General features: G+C 38.3%; 2 protein-coding genes across 2 annotated transcripts in view; one reads left to right on the forward strand and one right to left on the reverse strand.

The window, feature by feature from the left end:
* Nucleotides 1–3,964, forward strand: part of dvl3a (dishevelled segment polarity protein 3a) — a 17,076-nt gene extending 13,112 nt beyond the window's left edge. Inside the window, exons 14-15 of the mRNA XM_016537357.1 lie at nucleotides 487–690; nucleotides 3,255–3,964. Coding sequence (XP_016392843.1) covers nucleotides 487–690; nucleotides 3,255–3,376 — 326 coding nt within the window. The 3' untranslated portion in view covers nucleotides 3,377–3,964. The remainder of the gene's footprint in view (nucleotides 1–486; nucleotides 691–3,254) is intronic.
* A 4,508-nt stretch (nucleotides 3,965–8,472) lies between these two features.
* Nucleotides 8,473–11,809, reverse strand: part of zbtb41 (zinc finger and BTB domain containing 41) — a 12,463-nt gene continuing 9,126 nt past the window's right edge. Inside the window, exons 11-12 of the mRNA XM_016537416.1 lie at nucleotides 10,820–10,908; nucleotides 8,473–9,152 (exon numbers count right to left, since the gene is read on the reverse strand). Coding sequence (XP_016392902.1) covers nucleotides 8,563–9,152; nucleotides 10,820–10,908 — 679 coding nt within the window. The 3' untranslated portion in view covers nucleotides 8,473–8,562. The remainder of the gene's footprint in view (nucleotides 9,153–10,819; nucleotides 10,909–11,809) is intronic.

The raw sequence follows: 11,809 nt of genomic DNA on the forward strand, positions 1-11,809 counted from the left end.
AACGTTGAGTCTTTACAGATTCGAAAGATGTATTACTCTTATCTGTATGTATCTGTATGAAGGAGTATTTTAAGAGCAAGTGAGCACACCAGCGCCTTCATCTGTCCTGCAGTGAGCTACTGTTCAGCTAACACACTCCGCACAGACACTTGAACGGCGCACATTTCTCTAGGTTAACATTAGATTGAGCGGCCATGTAAAGTTGCTAATACGTACGTATTTCAGATGAAAAGCCATATTTGAGTCGATTAATGATATGTGAGCGTCCTGCTCAATGTTCTGTACCATAGACCGAGCCGTTAACAATCTGTCCGTCGTGGACTGCATGACTTTTTAAAAAAAAAATTTATTAGACTAAGCAACTAATAAAATTTTGGTCGACCAAGCCACTTCTGGTCGATTAACGGTTAGTCGACTATTAGGGGGCAGCCCTAATGCTCACAATCTCAAACAGCGGCTCACTCACGTTAACGTTACTGTCCGTAGGGAGCAGCGGTTCAAACTGCAGCTGGAGCAGGACTGAGGGGAAAACCCCAGCTGGAGACTTCAGGTTAGGAGGAGGAAGCGAAATGGTCGACGCTCATGACTTTGACTTCCGCAGAGACAGAGCCCCCAGCGAGCGCTCGGTGCCGCCCAGCGAGGGCAGCGTGCGCAGCTCACGATCTCACAGCTACAGCCTGAAGCAGGGATCTGCACGAGCCGGCCCGGGGTCGCGCTTTTTGTTTTACAAAAGGTTATAAAAAATTTCAATAATTATCGATACCGAACGATATGAAACATTATATCGTTGATACATTTTTTAGCTATATCGCCCAGCCCTACTTTCACCTATAGTCATACACATGGTTTATTTTACCTTATCTAGTTTACGGATTTATTATATTATCATAAATATAAGCACAGTCTCTACATTATAAAAACTGGTAAAGCTCAAAAGCTTCTCTCAAAAACTAAAACAGTGACATTCCTAATATTAATTCCACTTTTATCTTTAATCATACACGTGGTTTATTTTACATAATCTAGTTTCCTGATTCATTATCATAAATATAACCACAGTCTATGAAAACTGGTAAAACTCAAAACTTCTCTCAAAAGCTAAAAACGGAGAATTCCACTTTCATCTATAATCATACACATGGTTTATTTCACCAAATCTAGTTTTCTGATTTGTTACATTATCATAAATATAAGCACAGTCTCTTCATTATGAAAACCAGTAAAGCTTAAACAGACATTCCTAATATTAATTCCAATAATTCCAAATTATATTCATGTCTTTCTATTAAAACAACAAAAAATACTTTCATTTCAGCAGAATATTTCGATTGTTGATCACTAAACTCAACATACAAGTTTGTCGACGTTTCCATATCATCAGTGCTTTTTCCGTAGTGTAAGAGAGAATGAACCGTTGCCAGGTTGTGAAGATAAAGAAGAACACAGGGCGGAAAATGTGTCCTTTTTAAGAGAGAAGCTCTGATAGGGGGATTTAAACTCTTGACATTTGGCAACCCCAAGCATGGAAACATGTTGAGGTTGATATTTTTTTCTCCTCTTTATTTGGTTTAAGAAAGTGTTAACATCTTTTTTTTTTTTTTTTTGGTCAACAATAATGCAAGTTGATATAGTCAGAGGTTTTAATGATGTCATTGTCATTTCAACTTAAATGGTCATCAGCAAATATTTTTCGTTAACGAAATAGTCACTGTACATTCAGTTTTACATTGTGCTGACACTCTTATCAACGTTGACTATGTTTTGTTGTAGACATGGCCCATCTTTCACTGCATGAGCATGACGGATCCAGCGGGGCGTCTGATCAGGACACTCTCGCTCCATTGCTTCACCCTGCTGAAGCTCCCTGGCCCACCGCGTTCCCTTACCAGTACCCACCAGCCCATTCCCTCCCGGATGCAGCTCACAGCTACTCTGAAGCCGGTGGAGGCAGCGCGGGCAGCCAGCACAGCGAAGGTGAGTCACCTCAAATCACACTGCTGACTAGGGCTGCCCTCGACTACTGATTTTTCTGGTCGACTAGTAGTCGTCATTTTAAGCATTAGTTGACTAATCGCACATTTATTAATAAACCATTTAAATCATTATAATGCGCCTTTAATTGCCTAGCCTAATAAACACTGAAGCACATGCATAAAGCTTGCCACAGCACACCGGCAGAAGTAAGGATTATGAATGTATCAGTGAAAAACAGTAAGGAGGCTGCAATAATTTTTTGATAAATTAGTGCTTTCGGTTTAAGAGATGAAGTCGGCGACGCTGACTCATCATCTCCGCAGTAGTGGATGCGCCTGTATGCATGTTTCATATGGATTACATAATCTGAGAATATTTGTTTTCCATTTGAATTGGTTCATTTGAAAGTAGACATTTCGCGCTCTATAGATATATTTTTCATGTCTGTAAGGCAAGTATACACAGAGTTTCGGAGTTTCGCGCTCAAGTTCACAGAGACCGAGATGGCAGAAAGCACATCCGGTTTGCTTTCATTATTTTACAAAAGCGCGTTTTTTTTTTGTTGTTGTTATTGTGAGTGCACACAACTAAACGTTGAGTCTTTACAGATTCGAAAGATGTATTACTCTTATCTGTATGTATCTGTATGAAGGAGTATTTTAAGAGCAAGTGAGCACACCAGCGCCTTCATCTGTCCTGCAGTGAGCTACTGTTCAGCTAACACACTCCGCACAGACACTTGAACGGCGCACATTTCTCTAGGTTAACATTAGATTGAGCGGCCATGTAAAGTTGCTAATACGTACGTATTTCAGATGAAAAGCCATATTTGAGTCGATTAATGATATGTGAGCGTCCTGCTCAATGTTCTGTACCATAGACCGAGCCGTTAACAATCTGTCCGTCGTGGACTGCATGACTTTTTAAAAAAAAAATTTATTAGACTAAGCAACTAATAAAATTTTGGTCGACCAAGCCACTTCTGGTCGATTAACGGTTAGTCGACTATTAGGGGGCAGCCCTAATGCTCACAATCTCAAACAGCGGCTCACTCACGTTAACGTTACTGTCCGTAGGGAGCAGCGGTTCAAACTGCAGCTGGAGCAGGACTGAGGGGAAAACCCCAGCTGGAGACTTCAGGTTAGGAGGAGGAAGCGAAATGGTCGACGCTCATGACTTTGACTTCCGCAGAGACAGAGCCCCCAGCGAGCGCTCGGTGCCGCCCAGCGAGGGCAGCGTGCGCAGCTCACGATCTCACAGCTACAGCCTGAAGCAGGGATCTGCACGAGCCGGCCCGGGGTCGCTGTCCGGCCGCCACCTCGCCAGCATCCCCCCCGAACTCACGGGCTCCCGACGCTCGTGCAACACAGCCAATGGGGAGTTCTTCGTCGACATCATGTGACTGTTGCGAGCAGAAGTGCCCAGACTGTTTTTTGCCTTATGAATTACAAAAAAAAAACGTGGCCTACTAGTGCAGCCAATTAGAATTAGGATTAGTGCTGACCTAAAATTCAGTAGCTTGTGAGCCCCAACATCACTTAGGTCTTAGAAATTAGTCTACTAAAGCATAAGCAAAGAATTCATGCTTACAATAACAGATTAAGACGTTTTACTAAATGTACAATATCACCTCAAAATATTTGGGAAATGTGCGGTTGGAGCAAAGAAAAAAAATGGGACAAAAAAAGAGAGATTTTGAGAGAAATAGCAATAATTGAATGGGATTTAGTTACAACACTATATGGGTGTGAGGATTCAAGGTGAATGTAGTCCAACCAAGGACGTAAATGTCAAATTTCCAAATTTCTGTTGCCCTTGTTTAGCGCGTATTTGGAGGTTCTTAACTTTTTTTGCCCTTTTTTAAATTTTTTACTCTCAGTAAATGTCTCGTGCAGATATTTCATTATTCATGGAACTTGTTTTTACTGAGAATATATTTTTCAGTGTTTGTCAGCAATATTGTATTGGGAGGATTTTTGAAGTACCTTGTTAAGGAGATTTCTTTTTTTAATTTATAAATATAGTTTTATTGTGACATGCTTGGAGTACTCTTTTGTCTGTGTGTGTTTTATGGGTTCAGCTTGTGGAATGTGAAGGTTCTCGTCTTCATCTGGAATCCAGATGTTTCTGAGTTTGTGTCCCTGTCCACATCTGCTTCTATTGTTCGTCGGCTAATATTCACCAACCTTTTAAGAGCTTTAAAAGGTTGTCTTTCAAGTACTGAATGGTAGCTTTGGTATTCGTTTGGGAAAATTTGATTTGAAAGTCTTTACATATTAGCCTTCAGTAACTACTTTTAATGTTTTCTGAATAACAGTAAATTACAGGTGTTTAGATGAGTATAAAAATGTAATATATTCAGTTTCTGCATTAACTCTCCCACAACAGTGCTTTTTATCTAATTATGCAGCGTTAGGATGTCAAATCAAATAGGCTTTATTACCTTTTGAAGTGAGGAGAAAAAGATTTTTGGCGCCAAATTGTCACAAGTTAAAAGCTAGTCAAATTATAATGATATCAACAAGGACATGACCCTCATCCTTGAAAACTAACAAAACTACACAAAGTAAAAGAAAATACAATCCATGCTACATTAAATTCAGATTCACAGGCAACAAGTTTGAAGTTGATTTGCGTCAACCACAACGCGTTTTGTGCAGTGAGTTATCAACAGTATTATAAACCGTCAAAATTCAGGACACATTTAGGGACCGAGCACTTAGTATGTTTAGTGTTGCTCGATTGATTAATATTTAGTTTTAGTTTTTACTCCGTTTTCATTCATTCATTGGGTCAAGTGTCACATGTCTATTAATCTTCATCACTGGAATTTGGAAGGGAAATGTGCGGTTGGAGCAAAGAAAAAAAATGGGACAAAAAAAGAGAGATTTTGAGAGAAATAGCAATAATTGAATGGGATTTAGTTACAACACTATATGGGTGTGAGGATTCAAGGTGAATGTAGTCCAACCAAGGACGTAAATGTCAAATTTCCAAATTTCTGTTGCCCTTGTTTAGCGCGTATTTGGAGGTTCTTAACTTTTTTTGCCCTTTTTTAAATTTTTTACTCTCAGTAAATGTCTCGTGCAGATATTTCATTATTCATGGAACTTGTTTTTACTGAGAATATATTTTTCAGTGTTTGTCAGCAATATTGTATTGGGAGAATTTTTGAAGTACCATGTTAAGGAGATTTCTTTTTTTTAATTTATAAATATAGTTTTATTGTGACATGCTTGGAGTACACTTGTGTCTGTGTGTGTTTTATGGGTTCAGCTTGTGGAATGTGAAGGTTCTCGTCTTCATCTGGAATCCAGATGTTTCTGAGTTTGTGTCCCTGTCCACATCTGCTTCTATTGTTCGTCGGCTAATATTCACCAACCTTTTAAGAGCTTTAAAAGGTTGTCTTTCAAGTACTGAATGGTAGCTTTGGTATTCGTTTGGGAAAATTTGATTTGAAAGTCTTTACATATTAGCCTTCAGTAACTACTTTTAATGTTTTCTGAATAACAGTAAATTACAGGTGTTTAGATGAGTATAAAAATGTAATATATTCAGTTTCTGCATTAACTCTCCCACAACAGTGCTTTTTATCTAATTATGCAGCGTTAGGATGTCAAATCAAATAGGCTTTATTACCTTTTGAACTCGTACTGAATATCCTTTTTTATATCCTTTAACCCTATTTCATTACATAATTCCATAGGTCAGGAATTATGTCAAAGTGTATATATCTGTTTATGACTGCATTAGTTTCTAGAAAATATGTAAATTAATTATTACTAGGGTTGTGTAATGTTTGTTAATAAGCGACATAAATTGTCTGTCTAGTATTTTCCAAAGACTTGTTCGGCTGCATCTCGGGTGGAGGAAATGAACACGACCATGTAGTTCTTTTGGGTTTACTGGAGTTTGCTCTGTAAATACAAAAACGACTAGCACATAGACACTTCTAATGGAAATATCTAAATTGGCTTGTGCTTCATTCTTCACCGCAGATCAGAAAAACAACTCCACAGCCCTTGAAGGAGCATCTGGAGATGTTTCTGATGAATATTGGATATTTTGCTAATGATAGACTCGTATTCATAGGTATTCATTTTCCCTCAATGCTATTGTTGCCAACCATCAGACGGAGAAACTCACTTTTAAACTAGCGTCACGGAATGGAAACCAAACAAATAACACCCCATTTCTTTTTTTTGGGCCAAAAATGGAAGGTATCTCAAAAACAAAACATAAACCCACGAAATGAAGGTAAGTCACAAAATTGAGGACAGTCAGCAACAGTAAGGACACCGGGAGTGCAGATGATCCAAATGGAAACCTTGAATCATTTTAACATGTGATCCAAAGGTGAGAAATAATATACAGATAAATAAAACTTTAGTACAAAACACATGCACAGGGTTGTAATTTCCCATGGCAGATCAGAAAGGCATAAGAACACCCTAAAAATAGCATCTGAAGATGTTTCCGATGGATTTTGGGCAACTAATGGGAAGTTGCTTCAACTAATATCAACTTATCCTACTATATATGGCATTCATAGGTAGGCCTATATATGTGCTTTGGATGGCAACTTTCAATCAGAGAAGCTCACTTTTCAAAACAAACACCTAATCATTTCTTGCCTATAAATCCATAGTGAAATGGAAAGATGACAAGCACAACTGAGACCAAATGAAACGGACAGACGGCAACAGAGAAGACACACAGAGTGCAGATGATTGGAATGGAAACATTTAACCATTTTAACCTCTGATCCAAAAGGTGAGAAAAATAATATACAGACAAATACCATACAGAGCAAACTCCAGTACAGGACTCATGGTCATGTACTTCACCTGAGACGCAATAGCGGCCAAACAAGTCAATGTGGAACATGTTACTGCTGCTTCCACACTGTCTTATTTGGGGCAGAACAATACAATCTTTCTTTACGTAGTGAGAAAGAAACGGTGGATTGGTGACAGGCCCTACAAATGATAAACGTTCCTGTTGCTCTGCTTTTTCAGTTTTGTGGGGCCGGGGTCCACTAGGAGGCCTCAGCAAACTTCCCAGGGGCTACAGGATGACTTATTAAAGTATTTTAATATATATTAAAATAATCAAAATCTAATCCAAAAATTAAACTGAAATCACATTTCTTTTTATTTTCCCTCAATAACTATTGTTTACATTGAAGAACATACTTCAATAAAGGTAATATCGATATAGAACATAACTTCTGGAATCATCAACTGAAACATGGTTAATTAATGAAACATTTCAAATGAATTAAGGTTGCTTCCTTGCTTCAAATCAAAAAGTTGGAGAATCCAAACTGTGTTGAATAAGAGCTGTTGGTGTTTGACCACAGGGAGGCAGTGTGACACATCAAATGAAATGGCCAAATATTGTACTCATTAGCTCTGGCCTTCTGCCGACCTTACTGTACATCTTACTGTACATCTCAAACAACAGCTCATTGCAGAAAGACAACAGAACAAAAGTGCTATATTAAAATCATCTTGTGTGCGGTATCATATTTCTTGGGCCTCTAAATTATCAACATGATCAAAAAAACAAACATCTGTTGTACACAATCTACTATCCTTCTGTTGATATATTGTTATATTTTAAGATGAACAACTACGGGACTGAATCAACTTAGGCTTACCGGATTATACATTTATCATTATTTAGAAAATCAGATATTAAATGTCACACATCAGGCTTTTGAGGAATGTTTATTAGTTCATCTCTAAATCATAAAAGTCATAAAACCGGTTTTTCCTTGTTATGACCATCATATTCTACTATATCATACTGTATGAACCATAAAAGCCTGATGCATTAAATGTGATACTCAACAACAACAAAAAAATGCATATGCATTCATGCTTTTTTTTTAAAGATTTTGTATGAAGGTAAAATAAACTGTTCCATTTAAAAAAAAAAAAAAAATCTAATTTGTTCTTACTGTTATTTGTCTGGCTTTACATGGTTAAACAGATATAACAACTCGAACCAGTTAACAGTATAAAAATGGTTTGAAATTGTTGTGTCTAAAACGTTTTAACTTTTTTTTCCCAACATCCCACCATGTGACTGAACACCCGGACAAAAACAAGCCTGTAACAAGCAGTATGAAATAACTTCCTGAACTCAGTGTTCCAGAGTGCTTTATTTACAGAAACACAAGCAAACTTTGGTCTGGGCTGGTGAATTCAGAAACTATTATTCATTCACTTACGCCGGAATGAGAGTATAGTTCCTAGCCATATCGGAACTTTTCATTTTCTGTCGGTCTCAGTACACGATGTAACTACAGAAGAGTCAAGTTTTAAATAGGAAAAATATAGAAACTCTTTGGTCATTTTTGAGCGAGATGCTAACGGTCTAATCAGATTCAATGATCTATGCTAAGCTACAGCTAAAAGTGCTACCGCCAGACCCAGAGATCGGCTGAATGGATTCGAAAACGGTAAAACTCAACTGTTTAACTCTAGGGGAGTTGGAAAATTAGCCTATTTTCAAAAATAGTGGAGTGTTCCTTTAAGAACAGCACAAAGACTGATGACCAAAATGAATTCATGTGACGCATTAATGCGTATGTTCAGCACTAGACATGTTTTGCACAGCTGTAGCCGAGTCCAGTCCCAGGAGCGTTCCCAGGTAAGACTGCTCTCGAGGGTCCAGCATCTGCTCGGGCCGCACCGGATGCACAATGTTGGTCGGCTGAGGCGTGAGGGTGTACTTTTCTAAGAACACCAGGTCAGTGGCGGACTGGTAGCCTGTCTGCTGTTGCTGGCTCACAGTCCCGTGCACGGCAAGATGGCTTTCCTCAGTCATCTGGACGGGGATGAGCGTCACAGGGACGCAAACGTCAGCCGCCACACTCTGCAGCACGGTCTTAGGTGTGTTGTGATACGGTTTGGGCGTTCCGTTTGACGGCAGCGGCTCGGTCAGCTTGCTAGCGGGGTCCACAGACAGGTTGGGCTCTTGCTGCTCGAGCGGGCGGCCGTTGTGCACATGATCCACGTGATACTTCAGCTTGTCCTTACGCTTGAAGCTAGCGCTGCAGTGCGGGCAGTTGAACGGACGTACGTCTGAGTGAATGACCATGTGTTTGGTCAAAGTCTTCTTGATGCGGAAGGTCTGGTTGCAGATCACACAACGGTGAGGTTTCTCACCTGATGAGAACAAAATATGGGATCAGAAAAAAATTGCGGAGCAGAAATGTCACAATTTGCCCTTAAAGCGAGACATTAGTCAAAACCATAGATTTTTTATTTCATGCACTGGTCTATTTTGAGCTATTTGTCTTTTCATTTGGTGTTCATTTAAATCACACTTTGTCTATTTGCACCTGTAGATTTCAATATAGATTTCAACAATACATATCTTTAAAAGCTGTATTTTCAAAATGAGTTTTTTCTCATGAGCCAGAAATCCAGAAATCTCTACTTCAGTAGCACATGCAGAGTGTTGTAGTCAAGACCACCTAATCCGAGACCAAGACAATTCATATTATTCACAATAATTTCTGACCCGGCATAACAGTATAAATCATTTGTTCTCAGCCAGGGGCCGGGGCCCACTATGGGGCCTCAACAAACTTCCAAGGGGGCCTCAAGATTACTTAAAATTGTTTAAAATAAAACAAAACAAGCAACAGGTAAAAATCAAAGATATTTCTTAGTATTTGGTTATTTTTATAATGAATATACATTGGTCTCAAGACCAAGACCGGTCTCGAGTACTACACATGCATTCACCAAACCTGACTTTTATTCCTATCTATATTCTTAAGTTGTCTGTTCATATATGTGTTTGCCTGATTTTACACAATGTTTTTTAGAAAAGGGACCAATTGACTAGTTGTTAATTAGCATGCCTATTATTAACATATTGGCTGTTTATTAGCACTTATAAAGCACATATTCTGCATGACCATATTCTACATCCCTAATCCTACACAATACCTAAACTACAACTACCTTAATAACTATTAATAAGCAGCAAATTAGCAGTTTATTGAGGCAAAAGTCGCAGTTAATGGTTTGTTAATAATGAGAATTGGACATTAAAATAAAGTGTGACCAATATTTCATTATTAAAAACATTGTAAAAAAAAATCTGGCTGCTGACAGTATTTGCTGATTTATGGAGTGTCATAAAGAAATGTCGAAAATCTCCTCTGTAAAAACCTTTGACTTTATTAATATGTCAACAAAATGAAAAACAAATTTTGAACCTGGCTTTATTCAATGTTCAGATTTCTGTCCTGGAAAAGTATGTAAATAAGTACATATTTAATTAGATAATGCCTCATTTGCATATTTTAACATAACATTTCAGAAAACTTGTAATACAAAAAAAAAATGTATCAAATAGGGAAATAAGGTGATATCTATTAGTTAAATTTTGTATTGTTTGTTAGATTTTTTTTATTCTAATTGTTGATTAATAGTCACTAAGACTGATTAAAAATACAGTAAAACAGCAATATTATTAAATATTATTATAATTTAAAATGACTGTTTTCTTTGTGAATATATTGTAAAATGTAATTTATTCCTGTGATCAAAGCTGAATTGTCAGCATCATTACTCCAGTCTTCAGTGTCACATGATCCTTCAGAAATCATTCTGATATGCTGATTTGCTCAAGAAACATTTATTATTAAGAATACTTTTGCGGAAGGATTCTTTGATCGATAGAAAGTTCAAAACTCCATTTATAAATGCGTGCGTTATAAATGTCTTTTCTGTCACTTTTGATCAATTTAATGCTGAATAAAAGTATATAATTTCTTTCAGGGGGGAAAAAAAATCTTTTGAATGGTAGTGTATTTTACCTGAATGTGTTCTGAAATGCGACATGAGGTTGGTCTTCCCCCTGAACTCTTTCTTGCACACCTGACATTGATGCACCACTGCTTTATACCTGTCAGAATATAGTACATGATCATGAAATCACACATATCACATGCTCAAGTATCAACTACAGGCATTGTTTTATACTGCATAAAGACTGAATGTCATCATCATCACAAAAACAATAAGTCTCAGTTCACAACACGTGTACACACATGACTTTGTTTTTAAGCATGTTCTAATGTTTGGAGTATACTAAATAAGTGGTTGTGTGCCTAAAGTTAGTCATTTGCATTTAACACACCCAAACCATCTCCATAGAAGGGCTTTGCACACAACCTTTCATCACTCTCAGCAAACATATGACAGTCTCTAAAGACATGCTCTCGTCTTGAGAAATGCCATCCTCAAAACCAGTTCAAACACAAGAAACACCTTTAAAGGTGGGGTATGTATTTTTTCAAAAACGCTTTAGTCGGGCCGAGTACCAAAACAAACTTGTAGCCAATCAGCAGTAAGGGGCGTGTCTACTCATGATGTGGAGGAGAGAGCGTTCAGTGCACAGGACGGACATTAGCGAGCCGAGCGACAACAGAAAGATAGAGATGGCGGATAAAAAACAAAAGAGGAAACCGTCTGCGGAACAAAAGAAGGCTTACAGCATGTCTACACCGGGCGCGACAGTTGAAAATCATTTGAAATTTGTGTCAATACATCATAAATAGAACACAGCAGCAGTTTTCTGTCGGGGATTTGTCATGTCGCGCCGCATCGTGTAGACAGCATCACTGATTATAATGAGTTCTATAGTATTTACGAAGTAGGACCCGTATATCGGATCAGCTTTCCAGCGCTGGAGAGAACTCAAGGAGCGGAGGCCTGCGATCGGACGCCGAGGTTGCGTTGTTTCTTCTCAATAGGTGAGTAACACCGTGTCTACAACAGCTAAAGTCTGCCTACATACAGCCTGG

This window comes from Sinocyclocheilus rhinocerous, unplaced genomic scaffold (genome assembly GCF_001515625.1).
Source record: "Sinocyclocheilus rhinocerous isolate Xijiao unplaced genomic scaffold, SAMN03320098_v1.1 scaffold306, whole genome shotgun sequence".
NCBI classification, from domain to species: Eukaryota; Metazoa; Chordata; class Actinopteri; order Cypriniformes; family Cyprinidae; genus Sinocyclocheilus; species Sinocyclocheilus rhinocerous.